The 19641-nt window shown below is 42.0% G+C and overlaps 1 protein-coding gene across 1 annotated transcript in view; it reads left to right on the top strand.

Moving 5' to 3' along the window:
* LOC141476693 (guanine nucleotide-binding protein G(q) subunit alpha-like) overlaps window positions 1-19641 on the top strand; it is a 191633-nt gene that overhangs the window by 121944 nt on the left and 50048 nt on the right. Inside the window, exons 4-5 of the mRNA XM_074165503.1 lie at window positions 7797-7925; window positions 10453-10582. Of these exons, the coding sequence (XP_074021604.1) occupies window positions 7797-7925; window positions 10453-10582 (259 nt within the window). The remainder of the gene's footprint in view (window positions 1-7796; window positions 7926-10452; window positions 10583-19641) is intronic.

Below are 19641 nucleotides of genomic sequence, written 5' to 3' on the forward strand. Positions count from 1 at the left end.
AATGCCTCGAGGAGGGCAACAAAGCTGGTGAAGGGGCTGGAGGGCATGTCCTATGAGGAGTGGCTAAGGACTTTGGGCTTCTCTGGTTGGAGAAAAGGAGGCTGAGGGGTGACCTCATTGCTCTCTACAGCTTCCTGAGGAGGGGAAGTGGAGAGGGAGGTGCTGATCTCTTCTCCCTGGGATCCAGTGATAGGACCCCATTAATGGTTTTTCATATAGGCACAGAGGAATCTGCAACTTGCAGCCCCAGATCCATAAAAAGAGACTTCAGAAAGTTGGGAGGGCTGGTAAGAGAGTCTGGGGCACAGGTTATGTTTTCATCACTCCTTCCAGTTACGAGCAATGACGCTGGGAGGAACAGACGAATACAGACAATTAATACGTGGCTCCGTGGCTGGTGTCACTGCCATAACTTTGGGTTCTTTGACATTGGATTCACCCATACAACACCGGGCTTGTTAACAGCAAATGGGAGGCACCTGTCTCAATGGGAGAAGGGGGTTCTTGCCCAAGAGATTGCGGGGTTGATTGACAGGGCTTTAAACTAGATGTGAAGGGGGAAGGGGGTAATAACATCAGGCTTGCCTGCGACAAGCTGTGGGGTATCTCATCAGGGTTAGAGGGATGGGGTGCTAGTAAGGGCCTTCAACCTGTTGCCCTGAGGCAGGCTGGGGACACTGCACTGCAGTCAAAGTTTTATGGAGATGAACCAGCAGCTCCTGAGGTAGTTGAAGTAAACAGAGAAACACCTCTGAGACACCTCAAGGGGTGTTCCCCTAAGAAGGTGGCACAGCCAACAGCCCAGCTGAAGTGCCTCTACACCAATGCACGCAGCATGGGCAACAAGCAGGAGGAGTTGGAAGCCGCTGTGCTGCTGGAAAGCTATGATATAGTGGCCATCACTGAAACCTGGTGGGATGAATCCTATGACTGGAGTGTGGCTATTGAGGGCTACAAGCTGTTCAGAAGGGACAGGCAAGGAAGGAGGGGCGGAGGTGTTGCCCTCTATGCAAAGGAATGGATACAGTGTGAGGAGATGTCCCCAAAGCCCTCCCTGGGGTCAGATGAAGAGAGAGTTGAGAGCTTGTGGGTGAGGATTAAGGGGCAGGCCAATATGAGGGACACCGTTGTGGGTGTTTATTACAGGCCACTTGATCAGGATGGGGAAGTTGATGAGGCCTTTTACAGTCAGCTCAAAGTTGCCTCTCAATCACAGGCTTTGGTTCTCATGGGGGACTTCAACCACCCTGATATCTGCTGGGAAGGCTAGACAGCCAGGCATCTACAGTCCAGGAGGTTCCTCCAGTGTACTGATGATAACTTCTTGTCTCAGCTGGTGGAGGAACCAACGAGGAGAGAAGCACTACTGGACCTAGTGCTGACAAACAAAGAGGGACTGGTGGAGGACATTAAGGTTGGGGGCAGCCTTGGCTGCAGTGACCATGAAAAGATAGAGTTCAGGATCGTGGGTAGTATGCGCAAAACAACAAGTAGGACTGAAACCCTGGATTTCAGGGGGGCTAACTTTGACCTCTTCAAGAAACTGCTAGGAGAAATCCCATGGGATAAGGCTCTGGAAGGTGGGGAGGCTCATGAGAGCTGGTTGATATTCAAACATCGCTTTCTCCAAGCTCAGGATCGGTGCATCCCTAAGAGCAAGAAAACAGGCAAGGGAAGCCAGAGACCTGCGTGGCTGAGCAGGGAGCTTCTGAAAAAGCTCAAGTGGAAGAAGGAAGTTTACACTGAGTGGAAGAAGGGACTGACCGCTTGGGAAGATTACAAGAATGCCGTCAGAGTAGGCAGGGATGAAACGAGGAAAGCCAAGGCCTCCTTGGAACTAAAATTAGCAAGGGATGTCAAAGTTAACAAGAAGGGGTTTTTTAAGTATATTGGAGGGAAAAGGAAAAACAGAGAAAATGTGGGCCCACTGTTGAATGAGACGGGTGCCATGGTGACGGAGGATGCAGAGAAGGTGGAGTTGCTAAATGCTTTCTTTGCTTCAGTCTTTACTGCTCAGGCCAGCCCTCAGGAGCCACAGAATTTTGAAGAATCAGAGAAAGTCTGGACAAAGGAAGCCCTTCCCTTGGTGCAGGAAGACCAAGTTAAGGAGCAGTTAAGTGAACTGGATACCCACAAGTCCATGGGTCCTGATGGGATGCACCCGTGAGTGCCAAGGGAGCTGGCAGAAGTCATTGCTGAGCCACTCTCCATCATCTTTGAAAGGTCCTGGAGAACAGGCGAGGTGCCTGAGGACTGGAGGAAAGCCATTGTCATCCCAGTCTTCAAAAAGGGCAAGAAGGAGGACCTGGGAAACTACAGGCCGTTCAGCCTCACCTCCATCCCTGGAAAGATGATGGAATGACTCGTTCTGGGTGTCATCTCAAAGCATATGGAGGAAAAGAAAGCTATCAGAAGTAGTCGACACGGATTCACCAAGGGGAAGTCATGTCTGACTAACCTGATAGCCTTCTACGATGGCACGACTGGATGGATAGATGAGGGGAGGGCGGTGGATGTTGTCTACCTTGACTTCAGCAAGGCTTTTGACACAGTCTCCCACAGCATCTTCATAGGTAAGCTTAGGAAATGTGGATTAGAGGAATGGACAGTGAGGTGGATTGAAAACTGTCTGAAAGACAGAGCTCGGAGGGTTGTTATTAGGGGCACAGAATCTAGTTGGAGGTCTGTAACAAGTGGTGTCCCCCAGGGGTCAGTACTGGGTCCAGTCCTGTTCAATATATTCATCAATGACCTGGATGAGAGGATGGAGTGTACCCTCAGCAAGTTTGCTGACGATACAAAACTGGGAGGGGTTGTTGACACGATGGAGTGCTGTGCTGCCATACAGTGAGACCTGGACAGGCTGGAGAGCTGGGCAGAGAGGAACCTGATGAAATTCAACAAGGGCAAGTGTGGGGTGCTGCACCTGGGGAGGAATAACCCCCTGCACCAGTACAGGTTGGGGGCTGACCTGCTGGAGAGCAGCTCTGAGGAAAAAGACCTAGGAGTCCTGGTGGATAATAGGATGACCGTGAGGCAGCAATGTGCCCTTGTGGCCAGGAAGGCCAATGGCATCCTGGGGGGCATCGAGTGTGACCAGCAGGTTGAGAGAGGTTATCCTGCCCCTCTACTCTGCCCTGCCCCGGTGAGGCCGCATCTGGCATACTGTGTCCAGTTCTGGGCTCCCCAGTTCAAGAAGGACAGGGAACTGCTGGAGAGGGTACAGCAGAGGGCTACAAAGATGATTAGGGGCCTGGTGCATCTCCCTTACGAGGAGAGGCTGAGGGACTTGGGTCTTTTTAGTCTAGAGAAGGCTGAGGGGGGATCTGATCAATGCTTATAAATACTTAAAGGGTGGGTGTCAAGAGGAGGGGGCCAGTCTTTTTTCAGTGGTGCCCAGGGGTAGGACAAGAGGAAATGGGCACAAACTTGAATATAAGAAGTCCCACCTAAACATGAGTAGGAACATCTTTACTTTGAGGGTGCCAGAGCACTGGAATAGGCTGCCCAGGGAGGTGGTGGAGTCTCCGTCTCTTGAGACATTCAAAACCCGCCTGGACGTGTTCCTGTGCAACCTGCTCCAGGTGGACCTGCTCTGGCAGGGGGGTTGGACTAGATGATCTCCAGAGGTCCCTTCCAACCCCATATCATTCTGTGATTCTGTGATTCTGTGACGTGTTTGAATGGTTCAAAGCTGCGTGAGAGGAGGGTTAGACTAGGAAGTATTTATTTACTGAGGGGGTGATCAAACACTGGAACAGACTTTCTATAGAGGAGGTTGATGCTCCAAGCCTGTCAGTGTTTAAGAGGCATTTGGACAATGCCTCTTGAATCAATGAATTGATCAGGCAGTTGGACTAGATGATCGTTGTAGGTCTTTTCCAACTGAAACTATTCTAGTCTGTTCTTTTCTAAATAACTGAAATTCTAAATGTTCTGTGTTATTGTAACAGCTATAATAATGATATTTGAAAATTGTGTGTGCTGGTAGTGTGTGTTTAAATAATAATGACATTCCAATTGTCTTTTCCTTTTTATGTAAACATTCACTTCTGTTCATTTACACTTTCCATATTCCCGCTCAGCATTTTGAAATATTCTGTCAACCCAATAAGCAAATTATTAAAAAAAAAAAATCAAACCATCACCCCATTCCTCCTAATGGAAAATATTTTGGTTTTGTGTATGCAGTTCTAGAGGCAGAAAAGTATAGTTATGCACTTAATACAAAAGTCATTATAATGATATTGAGCGTGTGTTGATTTGTTCCACTGGCATTTGGGGAAGATTGTACATTACTAAAGAGAAACAGTTAGTTTCTGCTGTATTGCAAAATAATCAGATGGGGTACAAAGCACTGGGTGCAGTAGAGCAGAAAGACCCTGATGTCAATCCTGATGAAACATGCGCTTACCCAATGTTGATTTTTTTTTTTAATTAATTATGTTATTTTGTATCAGAGGGGACATGGGTTTTAAAGAGAAATATAAGGAGATTTTATTGATTTTAGAGTATCTTGAAAGAAATTTTGTGTTGCTGATGCAGGCAAAGCTTTCAGTCTGATTTTCAGAAACATGTTTAATACTCTCTAAGTTGACAGAAGAGTGGAAAGTTATATGTACTAATATGGTAACAGGAAGTGTGGCTAATCTCCTGCAAAAGTGTGAAATTAAGTAAAATAAAATTTGGTCATGAGAAGAAAGTTAAAATCAATCTCTGTTCCTTTGCTTCAAAGCAAGAATGTAAAAATTGCTTTAAAATCTGAATTCCAGCCTAAGTAATTCTTCTACACTAATGTCTGTGTTAAAAAAAAACAAACCAAAAATTTAAGTGGATGTCATGGGTTGACCCCAGCCAGCAACTAAGCACTCACCTAGCTGTTCACTCACTTCTTCCCCAGAGGGATGGGGGAGAGAATCAGAAAAGCAAAAGTGAGAAAACTTATGGGTTGAGATAAAAACACTTTAAAAAGTGAAGGAAAGGGTGGGGGGAAAACCCACAAGTGGTGCAAACACATTCACTCACCAACTCCCACAAGCAAACAAATGCACAGCCAGTCTCCAAGCAATGGCTACCTTGGAAAAGACCAACTCCCCGGTTGTTATTGCTGAGTGTGATATGACATGGAATATCCCTTTGGTCGATTTGAGTCAGTTGTCCTGGCTTTGTCCCCTCCCAGTCTCTTGCCCACTCCCAGCCTACTCCCTGGGGCAACAAAGTGAAAAAGAGAGGTGGCCTTGATGCTGTGGAAGCACTGTTCAGCAATAGCTAAAACATTGATGTGTTATCAACACTGTTTTGGTCACCAATCTAAAACACAGCACCATACCAGCTGCTATGAAGAAAGTTAACTCCATCCCAAGCAGACCCAGTATACTGGAAAAAGCTCTTTTTATTGTAAACAGTCCATTGCATATTTTCTATATGCTCATGGCAGGAATATAAAAATAATAAAAGATTGAAAAGTAAGGTTGTGCAACAAAACTATTAGTCTATTTTCATGAATACAATGATATATTTATTCATCATCCTACATCTTTTAAACTGTTAAGTGAAGTTATCTAGGGAAGGAAATAGGACTCTGAGGTTGTGTAAGGATTCTGTATAGCCTCTAGAAGGTGCTACTGGTGAAATAAGGAAGAAGTTTTCTGTTTAGTACATGTCTAAGAGCAGAACTGGAGCAGAACTGAATGAGGATGAGGAAAAGATGTAATTTTAAAGGATAAATTACTGCTTCTGAAACTTAATGACATCAGTGTTTTGTGCTAGGACACTAGCTAGGACACTTTGCTCTTTAAATGGTCTCCAGTAACACAAATGAAACATGACTATTTAATAATGCCCCTTTAAATTATTGTCTTTCTAAAAAAGTCAGATATACACTACTGTATATGTTAGTAGTATGCCCACTATGCTCGTGGTGCAGAGGTACAGTAACCAGGTTCACATATTGGAGGCTATAGCTGAGGCTTTCCAAAGGAATGCAACAAGCAATTGTATGAATGGGTCACCAACAAATGTATTCTCTTAAAGCTCCCCTGCTTTCATGAATACCACTATAGCATGTAATGATCCACAGTGCTTCTTTGTACCCTTCTTTTTTTCTGAAATAAAGTCACAAAACAAAACCAATGTTTTTGGTGGGGTGAGAGGGAAAAAGAGGCAAATTAGTGTTTCAGCATCTCTTTAGATTTCCTATTGTGGTGGTTATGGATTTGTTATGAATTCCCCCCCCAGCAAATTGATGATCAGCTTATCCATTCTGCTTTTTGTGTAAAACAACTAAGGGCAGATGAAATGCTCAGATTTTCAAGCCCTTTTTCCTATTGGCAGAAACTAGTCAGGGTTCTGAGAAAATATTTTCAGAGTAGTAATTTCTGAATATGAAAATTTTTCTGAGATATATGGTTCAATACATTTTTCTGAATATGTGTAATATTCTGACATTCAGCATTTCAACATTTACTATCAGCTTAATCTTTCATTAATAAAATCATAGTGAGGAAAATTTGATAATATTTTTGGCTCCCTCCTGGAGTTAACAAATTAATTCTTCTGTATTTTTGCTGTAAAGTAGAACTCAAATCTCTTTGTTTCTGTCATTGTTCATAACAATTTACTTTCGCTATTGCATAGCAAATAATTCAGAGTATCTAGAAGTAGTCTAATTATTCCTTGTGTGGATTTATTTAAAAAAGAGCACCTTGTACAGTAACTATGAAGAAAGGAATACATTCAGAGCTTAATGATATTTAATGATTTGATAAATTGCAAGGATTACATTGCTACCCTTCCTTGGAATGAATCAGGGCAGCCTTAGGTTATTTTGCCAGTAGCTAAGTGACCAAATAGGTCATTCTTGTGTTTGGAAGTAGTCAAATACAAAAAAACTTAATTTCCCGTGGCAGTCTTTTTCCCAGACATCTACCCTGGGGAGAGCCCAAGCTGCCTGGTGCACTGAATTCATGGAATGTGCAACTCCTGGACCCAAACAGGCTATCACATATTGGTATATTATCCCTCTTTTTTTGAAGCGTCTCTTATGAAAGTTAATTAAAACCTCCAGTGCACTGCTGCTTTATACTTGAAAACCACCATTAAGCAATAGCAGAAGAGTTGTGTGTTGTAGTTAACAAGTCCTTACAAGCAATTTTATTGCAGTTTCAGATTATTTGCTAACTGACTGGGATGTATTTCATGTACTGCAGGCTTATTAACTTGATCAGAAGTTTCAGTGTGGATGCAGGAATGCAGGTGGAGAGTTTTTTAATTTGTCAGTTTGGCTTTTTTTTCTTTTATCTCCGAAGAGTGACATTTATCCTCCTACCATTTTGAAACTGATAATTAATAGTTCACTGTCACTTGGGAGATGCATGTTTATCTATCCTTTGTAGACATTGCAGAGTAATTATCAAGAAATATGTTATAGTTTCAGATAAAATTAGTCTTATATTTCTTACACATTTTATCATATTATTTGTCTTTAAATTAACCACAATTGAATAACTGAAAATTTTGAATTGTTGTTGATTCAGCATGTGAAAGCCAAGCAAATTTATATGAAAATCATAATAGTCATGCTGTCCTTTTGTAGAATTTACTTGAAGCTATGAAAATGACCAGGAAGGGGGAATGGAACACTCCTTTATATTTCCTTCCCTCTTTCATATTGATATTGCTCTTTTTTCTGTTGCACTTCTTCCTATCACACACCCCATTTCTTTTCCCAAGTTTTCCTTTCTCTTTTCCTCAGTGGGATTATGGTATCACTGTCATACATTTCTCCCCATCTATAGTTACCTTAACGACTTGGACCGCATAGCAGATTCAGCCTATCTGCCAACTCAGCAAGATGTGCTTAGAGTTCGAGTCCCAACAACAGGGATCATTGAATATCCATTCGACTTACAAAGCGTCATTTTCAGGTAGAAAAAAAAGTTTAACACCCATTTGCTTTGTTTCTTTTGTTTCCTTTTACATTATTAATACCATGTATAGGATATTGGTTAAAAGTACAAATTATTCAATGTTTTTAAAATTTGAGCTTGTTCATTTTATTTTCATGTTTTTGTCCATATATGACTAACAGCTTTTGTTAAAGATGTCAAGAGGATGAGAGACAGACGGACTTGCTTTTTTCTGAAAGTAGTTATTATTGATAGAAAAACTGGAAGCCATTTTTCAATGAAATGACTATAACAGTTTTATTAGGAATAATAAATTATGAAATGTAAAGGTACCATTTCTGTACTTGATTTAGAGAGAAGTGACATTTTGTAAGTTTAATACCACTCCTACAAATAATTTTTCCACAGTTCATTTTGAGTGCAAATACAGTTGCTTAAAGAATAACTATGCAATTACAGTTTCAAGTTATACACCTGAGTGTCTAGTTACATTAAGACCCATAATGAATTGAGAGTACATTCTGCCAGTAAATTTGAGTTTTATTGTACCGGTGCGGATGGAGTCCGAGTAAGGTCAGTGTCAGTGCATATCGCAAGTCTGCGCCAAGATTTAAAGAGAAACCACCCCTGCAGCCCATGCAGCAAAATTGACACTAAAATAATGATTTTAAGAATGCAGCTGTCATTCACACTATTCAAAGGGGCTGCATCCTCTGTCTCTGATGATGATGTATTCGCATAAGCAGTAAAGGGTGAAGTAAACATTCCCAAGGTAAAATTCGAAGTATAATTAGCAACAGGATTCAGTACAAAATGCCCGAGGAATCTAGGTAAAGAAACCAGCCATTCAATCACGGTATGGATCAGGATCAAACACAATACCAGAATACCACGTTTGAACCACCGCATACAGACACAAAGAGCAAGTAAATTATACAACACATAAGGCAAATTATACAGTGCCGAATCAAGTAATCTGGACGAAATCCCCATCAAGATATGATACAATATCCTGTCTAAAAACATGATGTGAGCTGTCTGTTTTAATCCCGGAGAAAGCTGGAATTCAAACTATTTAGACAATCTACCAGAGCTCTAGTCGTACCACAGTCGAGCCCCACGTTGGGCGCCAATAAATCTGTCGTGGTTTTGACCAGATTAACCAATCAGAGCGACAGATGGCCCCTCCCCCCCCCTCTAAGGAAAAGAGAGGAGAGGAAGAGATAAAAAAAAAATTATGAGTTTAGAAAAAACTAAACTACTTTAATGAAAATATTAATAAATAATGAAATAATAAATAATAAAAAAAAAAAAAAAAAAAAAAAAGAAAAAAAAAAATATATATATACAGTATATACAAAACCGTATCAAGCTCCCAGGGTGATGATCACGTCACCGGCAGGCACAAGGGAAAAGTCCCAGGCTGGACTCGGTGATGGACAGGAGCTGGATTCCGGATCTGGAGTCAGGATTGCTCGGATCGGGATCAAAGGCAGACGAACAGACAGGGTCCTCCTCAGATGTCGGCCATTGAAGGAAGAGAGATGACCCTTTGATCCCTCAGCTTTTATACCGAGCATGATGCAGATGGGATGGAATACCCTGTTGGTCAGTTTTGGGTCACCTGTCCTGTCCGCTCCTCCCTACAGGTGTGACCCCTCTACGCTTTTCCGCTTCCGACCCTCCAACGGGGCAAATAACAAATTTACCTGACCTTGGTTGTTATAGCAATAAGTATAAGCAAGGGCCTCTCTGCATACCATTCCTTGGTATTATCAGGTCTTATCACTATGAGAGCGAGCAGTTTCTGAACAATATGCCGTTAATTTCAGAGTTTAGTTAGTTAGAAGAGGCCCAGCTAACAAGGGAAAATTACTGAACAGAAAATTAGTTCTGTTTTACCTCAAACCAGGACAGTTTAATACCACTCCTACAAATAATTTTTCCACAGTTCATTTTGAGTGCAAATACAGTTGCTTAAAGAATAACTATGCAATTACAGTTTCAAGTTATACACCTGAGTGTCTAGTTACATTAAGACCCATAATGAATTGAGAGTACATTCTGCCAGTAAATTTGAGTTTTTATTTTGACTATTAACAACTTCAGTATATACAGATTGTATTCTATTTATACTCTTAAAATTAGGCAGCCTTGACAAGTTTGGAATTTTGACTGGTAATTTCTTGGGAGAAAGGCAGGCCACAAATTTCATTCTGTGGATATGTGTTTCTGCTGAATATACAGGGCATACATTCTAGAATCGTGGCTCAGAATCATGAGAGTTTGGAATATCAGAAATTTGAGGGGTTTGAGACCCATAATAATTCAAATTCAGAAAGCACAGCAGACTAAAAAGCAAATACGATAACCTGTTTACTTACAACACATTCCATTAGTCTTCAATATGAATGGTAAAATTTTTAAGAAAAATAAACCAAATTGTGTTTTCAACTAAATTCTTGAATTTAGTGTTCCATATATGATTGTATGTTTATCTGCTAAGGTATTTGTGGAGTTGATGTGATCATTGTTAATTTTGCAGAATGGTGGATGTAGGAGGCCAACGATCGGAAAGAAGAAAATGGATACATTGCTTTGAAAACGTTACATCTATCATGTTCCTAGTAGCTCTTAGTGAATATGATCAAGTGCTTGTGGAGTCAGACAATGAGGTAAGCAAACATCAGCATAGAGTTTTTAAGAAAAAATAATTTCACTAAGATTAATTTTAAATTTTAAATATTATTAAAAAATTGATTAAAGCACAAATTTGTAGAGCGCTTCATTAGAAATGTGTGTGTTTTTCAATAATTATTTAGATATTAAATTTGTTGGACCAGTAAAGTATAATGATAGATTGAATACTTCATGCTAAACAGCAAAACTCAAAGTTGTTAGTTCTTTTAAAACATTTTCAAAGCAGACTGCCTTGTCCAGTCCTGGCTGTTTTCCAAATGTCTACCAGCAGTCGTATGCAACTACATGTAATGAAATGAGAAGTTCTACAGGGATTAAGAGGCTAATCCTCAAATATTATGACACAAACTGCTCTCCTCCATGGAGAGTCAGTGGAACCTATTTTGTGTTAAAAGTGGAATAGTTGACTGTAGAGAAATGTTCTTATTGTAGCTATTTGCATATTTAGAGTTGTGTAGCAGACACATAAAAACAGTAGGAATTAAAACAAAATTCATAGGTTCTTTGCTAGAACAGACCCTAAAGTAGTAAACTTAATTCCATTGACTTGAAGTATAGGATTTATATTGGCTTATATTTTTTACTTATATTGCTATTTCAAAGAATAACAGAAGAAACTCATGGATGGTGATCACAGAATCGTCATGGTTGGAAAGGACCTCTGAGATCACCAAGTCCAACCATACACACACAAAAAACCCCTACAATCTCGGCCACTAGAGCATGCCCTGAAGTGCACATCTACACGTTTCTTAAATACCTCCAGGGATGGCGACTCCACCACCTCCCTGGGCAGGCTGTTCCAGTGCCTGACCACTCTCTCAGTAAAGTAATTCTTCCTAATATCCAATCTAAACCTCCCCTGCCACAACGTCAGACCATTTCCTCTGGTCCTGTCATTATTCACTTGGGAGAAGAGGCCAACACCCACTTCTCTACAACCTCCTTTCAGGTAGTTGTAGAGGGCAATGAGATCTCCCCTCAGCCTCCTCTTCTCCAAACTAAACATGCCCAGTTCCCTCAGCCTCTCCTCATAGGACTTGTTCTCTAGACCCCTCACCAGCTTGGTGGCTCTCCTCTGGACACGCTCCAGCACTTCAATGTCCTTCCTGTAGTGAGGGGCCCAGAACTGAACACAGTACTCGAGGTGAGGCCTCACCAGGGCCGAGTACAGAGGCACAATCACTTCCCTACTCCTGCTGGCCACACTATTCCTGATACAAGCCAGGATGCCATTGGCCTTCTTGGCCACCTGGGCACACTGCTGGCTCATGTTCAGCCGGCTGTCCACCAGCACACCCAGGTCCTTTTCTGCTGGGCAGCTTTCCAGCCACTCTTCCCTGAGCCTGTAGCGTTGCCTGGGGTTGTTGTGACCAAAATGCAGGACCCGGCACTTGGCCTTATTGAACCTCATCCCATTGGCCTTGGCCCATTGATCCAGCCTGTCCAGGTCCCTCTGTAGAGCCTTCCGACCCTCAAGCAGATCAACACTCCCACCTAGTTTGGTGTTGTCTGCAAACTTACTGAGGGTGCGCTCAATCCCCTTATCCAGATCATCAATAAAGATATTAAACAAGACTGGCCCCAAATCTGAGCCCTGAGGGACACCACTTGTGACCGGCCGCCAACTGGATTTCACCCCATTAATCACAACTCTCTGGGCACGGCCATCCAGCCAGTTTTTTACCCAGTGAAGACTACACTTGTCTATGCCATGATTTGCCAGCTTCCCCAGGAGAATGCTGTGGGGGACGGAGTCAAAGGCCTTACCAAAATCCAGGTAGACAATGTGATGTATGAACTAAGCAGACAAAATGCAATAGTACCCAGTGTTTTGCATACAGTTTTACAAAGTAGGGGGGAAATTTAATATTTGGATTTTTTTCTTTCATGAAGACTGTTCCCGTTATTCATCAAACTTACATGAGTTACTCACCAGCACTGTTCTATGCAAGTTTTTAACATTCATTTACAGAAGTTAGATGAAAAAAAGAAAACATTTTTATATTCTTCATGACTGTGTAAATATGTTGATTTCTTTGTTTAAGAGAAGGGTTGCTTATTTAAAACACTAATTTGGGCCCCTGTATCAATTAAAAATTCTAAACTTATCCGTCTTGGACCCATAGGAATATGTATATAAGGTTCCCTGTCAGCGGACCATTGGCAGGAATTCACCCTGTGGGGAGTGGGCAGCTGGAACTCCAAACTGCGGCTTCTATTTTTTTAACTCTTGCAACTCCTCCTGCAGAGGCACGAAAGGGTTAAGTTTCTCTTCCCGGGGGAGTGTGGCTGCTGAAGCTTCCCTTTGATCCTTAGTTTTCCCCTCTAGCAATTGGTGATCAGTGATCGGTGGGTTGTCAGTGCAACATTGTTTGGGATACCCCCTAGTTCTAATGCTTTTCGACAAAGGTCATTTCTTTCTAAATCATAAGTCCGATCCCATCTACACCAGAAAGGCTCAGATTACCTGCAAAGATGCTGGTTGTTGTGGGGTTTGCAACTGGCCTGTCAGACCCTCCTATTCCCATCTGTGCCACTCCCCGGATCAGTTCATCTCATCTCGCGCCCATAAATCACTATATTGTGTACCGTCTCCGACCAAGTCAAAACAGGGGAATTTCTGAGGGTCTTGCTGATTGAGCTCAATGGGTCTCTGAATCCTTTCTCTCAGGGACTGAACATGTATTTTCAAAGCGTCTGGCAATCCCCTAATAAGAGATTTAAGGTGGCTAGGGTCCACTAGTGCAGCCATCGATATCCCTTGCTGCTCTCTTTCATAAATTACCTCAATACAAGCAGCTTTTTGCACTCCTTCCACTAGCTCCGACAACCCCTTTATTTTAATAGTAATAGGTTCCCCCTGCTCTTTGGGGTCCACACCCCCAGCTCAATAAGCCACTCAGGATGCTATTGACTGGTTGTCCTCTGGTCTGTCACTCAGAAACACTCCCAGATCCCAGAACCCTCTTGCTTCATCATTGCTCAACAGTATCCAATCACCCCCGTTAGAGAGACTCTCCACAAATACTCTGTTTACATTTGGCCCAGCTTGCACGAAAGCTTAGTTTGCAATTCACTGAGCTTGGGTCCAGGGAATCATGCGGACTGTGGTTCAGAGGTTTCCGTCTTATGGACCCGTGCACCTCTCTGTTTTAATAAGAGGTTGCATGTCCCTTTCCTCCAGCTCCTATGATTCTTTGGAGCTATTTTCATCAGAGTCTCCCTAGATGTCCTCATACCAATCCTCAGGATCTGTGCCCACAATCAACTTTTGGATTTGGACAATTATGGGGGTTTTTTTTGCTTGTGCTAGCATTATTTCAACTTTTTATTCCAACAGACGTGTCCACTCTCTTTCTCTTCTCAATTCTCCTTTTAAACAATCTATTTCTAGTTGTTTAAGTTGTCCTTGGCCAATCTGTTGCAATCATTATTTTGTTCCTGTGCTTGAATTGAGCAGGGGCCGAGGATGGCACACATAGTTCCTTTATTTTTGCCATCTCAACTATTTCCATGGCATTTTTCTATTCTCCATGACCGCTACCAGGTCGGACCACTTCTCCTTTGCCCAATTTGTACCTGGAGGAGGACTACAGCCATGCCTCCATAATAATTCAGCTATAGACATCCTGCTGACTACGCCAATTTAAATGTTGCAGAACCTCACAAAACCAAGCCAGATCAACTAACAAACTGAAAACAGGACTTATTTTTACAAAATGGTAACAAAATCAAACTAAGTTTTACTCTAACCAAAACCTCTTTGACAAACATTAACAATCCACAGGTTCAGAATGTTGCTCGGGAGTAAATACTACACCAGAGACTTAAGAATTCTTAAGGTTTATGGCTGATGACCCAAAATGCATAATCACTCACCTAATATATACGGTCATATATGCTCATGTAGGCCCCTCATTGGCTGAATATCCCAACTTCCTCACCTTTTGACTGAAATGCGTACATGCTGACCACCACCATGTGGGCGTGACAAGAGCTGTGGCTGGAAGTTTTTGCAGGTTTTTGTTGGGTCTTTGTCAGGGTGGGTGCATCTGCTGCAGTGGACTGTCCCTAAGAACAGTATCCACAGCATATTCAAAAAAGAGGCTCGTTCAGAATAACTGACAGTAGTACAAGTAAAACAACTACAATAAACAGCAATATAGCAGGAGGATTTTTCCAGATTGTTGAGATTGTTGTGGTTGAGATAAAGACAGTTTAATAGATAAAGCAATAGCTGTGCATGCAAGCAAAGCAAAATAAGGAATCCGTTCACTACTTCCCATTGATGGGCAAATGTTTAGCCATTTCCAGGAAAGCAGGGCTTCATCATGTGTTAACAGTTACTTGGGAAAACAAATGTCTCCCTCCTCTCCTCCTTCCTGTAGCTTCTTGTGCACCTCAGCCTACTCACTGGTGGGGCAGCATGAGAAACAGAATAAGCCTTGATGCTGTACAACCACTGTTCAGCAATAACTAAAATGCTGTTTTGGTCACAAATCCAAAACACAGAACCATATGAGGTGCTATTGTTATAGTTGAATTTTAAGACAAATCGAGTCCGAAATAGATTTATTAAATATTTATTAAGGTAGGAAAGCAAAAGCAGCGCTGGGCGGCCGGGGAGTCGCAGCTCCACCAAAGACTCGCAAATTCAGGCAAGCTAAACGACTCCTTTTATCTTCACAGAGGTCGATTGCAACATCTTCGGTACGCCCCTCTTCGGCTTCTTCCGAGGGGCTTCTTGCTTGGGGCAATTTCGATAAGATATCGTCACAGAATCAGCTTATACAATCTATTCTTTTCAGGGTTGATTGGTACAATGGCACACGTTAGCACGACATTAACGGTTTAACATTCGCTCAAGGTAACACATTCTGATGACATTGTGGTTAAGCCTTTCTTGTCAAACAGGGTGTTCCCATGTTTGGTGTTGCCAGATAACATTGTGGACGTGTATCTTCTGGTTAAATAGGAAGTTCTCAAGACTGCTACAATGGGTTCGTTCCTCTTGCTTAACCTGTTTGATCAGCAAATTACCCTTAGTTACTTATTACAATCCCCCCTTTTTTTATTTATAAGTGATTTGCTGATCAAACCTAGACAATACCTCACAAGCGGCATCTAATTCAGGATTTTCGTTTGGTATAATTTTCATTTCCAGTTCCGATTGCTTCATCAGCATTAGCTGCACTTTTTCTAACCTGCCTTTAAAAAAGGTTACAAGTTTATTAATGACACAGGGTCCAAAAGTCAGAGCCAATAGTAACATTATGAGGGGTCCCGCCAAAGTAGAAATTAAGGTAGTCAGCCATGGTGACGGATTAAACCAAGATTCATACCAGGAGGACTGAGCCTCTTGTTCCCGTTTTCTTTTCTCTAATCCTTCTCTCAGCTTAGCTAATGAATCTCTTACTACCCCTGTATGGTCAGCATAAAAGCAACATTCTTCACCTAGGGCAGCACATAATCCTCCGTTTTGCATGAACAAAAGGTCCAATCCTCTTCGATTCTGTAAAACTACTTCTGACAATGAGGTCAATGATTTCTCTAAATAGGAAACAGATTTTTCTATTCGGGCCAAATCTTCGTCTACTGCAGCTCTTAGAGATGTTAGACTCTGTTGTTGTTGTACCAAGGAGGTTATGCCAGTGGCGGTCCCGGCGACCCCTAAACCAAGTAGAGTAGCTATAGTAATTGCAGATATTGGCTCTCTTTTGTTGATTTTATGTCCTGAATTGCTCCAATGTAAATACATAGTTTCTTCCCCATGTAAGAGGATTCTAGGTACCACAGTAACTTGTACACAAAATTCTGAGGCATTTTTCTTGAGAACAGCAGTGGACAAACAAGGTGTTAATCCGGTTATGGAACAAACCCACCATGCCCCAGGACTAGGCAGAATCCATTTAATATCAGATGTCAAGTTTTGAGTTTGGTTAGTACATAGAGCTCTTTCCCCATTCGTCACCTTTCCTATACACCAACCGCTCCCTCTGACCTGTTGGAGAGTAATCCCTGCTTTCCGTTCTTTCCAATTACATCTGGGGGGATTCTCCTCGGCAGAGGTATTAAAGGGAGATGGCACAGCTATCCCTTCATAAAAAGGGGGTTTTACATCATAACATAACCAACAGGAAGTGGTAAAATTTGGATTTGTTGCATTTAGAGCTTGATAGGCTGCCTTCATTACAGCCCATAGGGGTTCATCATCTTTGGGTATTTTCTCCACTTTATTTGTAGAGGTTAGGTATGTCCCTGGGGTGACTGAGGCTGTGGAGTTTCCTCCCTTTGGCTTTGTGATGACTCGATTGGGCCCTACTGCTTGTGGTATTTTAACTTCCCGTTTTTGAATGAATATTAGTCCTCCTCTATCAGTTCCAGATTCCCAATATCGCATTCCCCAGGTTCGTCCAAATAACCATCCATGGTCATTAGGCTGCAGGATTTCTAATATAACATGCTTACAGTTGCCAAGATGAGAGCCCTCTATGTGTCCATCCCAGCTAGAAGCTGGCGGGTTGCATCCTCTGGGCCCCCATATTATATTTAAAAATCTATCTTTACTGGCTACATCCCAGTTTGAAGCTATGGTTTCACATCCCCAATATGCACAGTAATAGTGATTAGGGAAATTGCAATAGCTTTTCCCTGGATTCAAACTGGGGCAGAGATAAAAAGGTTTTATTGCTCTTTCTTGTTGACCGGGTGGGTCTAGTTCATAAAAGACTAATTCTTCCAATTTAACTTGGAATTCTGGGGGTCCGGCTGTCACATTATACCGAACTTCTATTGAATCTTCCCATCGACCTAAGGTCCAATTGAAGGGTTGATGTTCATTTTCTAAAGTCGTGGTAATTAATACCATTAATAGGATACCAGCTTTCATTTCCCCCACTGTTCAGTACCTCTCTGCCTTCCTCGTCTACTCTTTTGCGGAGAGCAACGGGATATTAATATCTTCTCGGCAGCAGCAGGTAGTCTTCAGGGGGATTTTGCTGTTATCCTGTCAATAATTTCCAAGGTCTAAAGAGTTAGTTACCTCTCAAATATATTTCCACCTGTTTGGTTGTTGTGCCCGTTTCCAGGCAAATCTTATAACACACTGTCTTAAAACTCTATACCAGTCTGTTTCATATATTTCCCAAAGCTCGGGTATTGACAATTCCCACCCACAAAATAATTTACGAATCTCTGCTTGAGCCCGTTGTTCCCTGGTATGTGTCAAATTATTGCGACATTTCATACAATAAGGTTGTCTCTTAAATGAAACACAGGACCATTCTTTATCGCAATTTAAACATCGGCAAACAACCCAACATAAATGTCCGGAAGTGGGGTGTTTCACGCAGGGTATTCTACGGAGATCTCCTATACTGGGCGATTCAGGTATTTCTGTCTCTGTTTCACAGCAAAAAGGAAAAACCTGAGGAGTTCCTGTCAGTTTGTATAATCCAGCCCCTCTCTTCCCAAATTTTTCCAAAGGTATGCACCACCCCAAAGGCATACTTTGAATCTGTATAAATGGTTCCAATTTTATTTTCTAAAAGTTTTAATGCTCTCATCATAGCATATAACTCACATGCTTGTGCGGACCAAGCTTTATTTAATGGTCCTGACTCTTTTATCTGAAAGGTATACCCGTCCACAATAGCATATCCCCATTTCCGTTGTCCTTCAACCACTCGTGAGGAACCATCCACAAATAATTTCTCCCCTTCGCCTAATTCATCTTCCTCTAAATCCTCCCTTATCTTAGTTTGCAAATTTATTAGTTGGAGACAGTCATGTGTCAAATCTTCCCTAGGTTCCCCATATAAAAATTGGGCAGGATTCTGAACAGAGGTGGTTTCCATTTCTAACCATGGGGAGTTAATCAAAATTCCCTCATATTTTAGTAATCGACTGTCTGTAAGCCACTTATCAGCTCGTTGTTGCAATACTCCTCGAATGTTATGGGGGGTGTATACCTTTAGTTCACCTCCTAAGGTGACCTTTCCAACTTCTTCTACCAATAATGCAGTGGCCACTATTGCTTGTAAACAAGTGGGCCACCCGCGGCTTACAGGATCTAGTATTTTAGAATAATATCCTACAGGCTTTCTCTGCCCTGCCCACCCTTGGGTCAGAACCCCATAAGCTGTCTCGTTATCCACATTGATAAAAAGTTGAAAGGGTTTACGGATATCGGGTAAACTGAGGACAGGTGCTTCCACCAGGTTTCTTTTCACGTTCTCCCAGCGCTTCTCATCTTCAGGGGTCCATTTTACTAACCCATTTTTAGTTAGCTTTTCGTGCAAGAATTTTACTTTACTGCTGTAATTTTCTATCCACTGTCGACAATACCCTAACAATCCCAACAGCTGTCTTATCTGTCTTCTATTAGTGGGCGCTGTTAGGGATAAAATTCCTTTCACTCTTTCGGGATCTAATTTCTTGTGTCCCTTTGTGAGCCAATGTCCCAAATATTTTACCTCTTCTTCAGTGAACTGCAATTTGGACTTAGAAACCTTTAACCCCTTGAGGCCCAAAAAGTTTAATAATTTGATGCTCTCATTTCTGACTTCTTCTTGAGTTTTTCCTGCAATCAATAAATCGTCTACGTATTGAATCAGGATTAATCCCTGACTTAATTCGTAGGATTCCAATAATTGTTCCAGAGCTTGTCCAAACAAATTTGGGGATTCTGTGAATCCCTGGGGCAAAACAGTCCACCGTAATTGTTGTTTTCTATGGGTTCTGGGATCCTCCCACTCGAAAGCAAAATAGTCTCTACATTCTTCTTCTAAGGGACAGGCCCAAAAAGCATCTTTTAAATCTATAACACTATACCATTTATATTCTGGACTTAACCGATTAAGTATAGTGTGTGGGTTAGCCACCACAGGGAACCGGGTAATGGTTCATTCGTTTATGGCTCTCAGATCTTGTACTAAGCGATAGGACCCATCCGGCTTCTTTACGGGCAATATGGGAGTGTTGTGAGGAGACATACAAGGTTCTAAAAGTCCTTGGACCAAAAGTCTCTCAA

The sequence above is a fragment of the Numenius arquata genome, chromosome W, assembly GCF_964106895.1.
Source record: "Numenius arquata chromosome W, bNumArq3.hap1.1, whole genome shotgun sequence".
In the NCBI taxonomy this organism is placed as follows: domain Eukaryota; kingdom Metazoa; phylum Chordata; class Aves; order Charadriiformes; family Scolopacidae; genus Numenius; species Numenius arquata.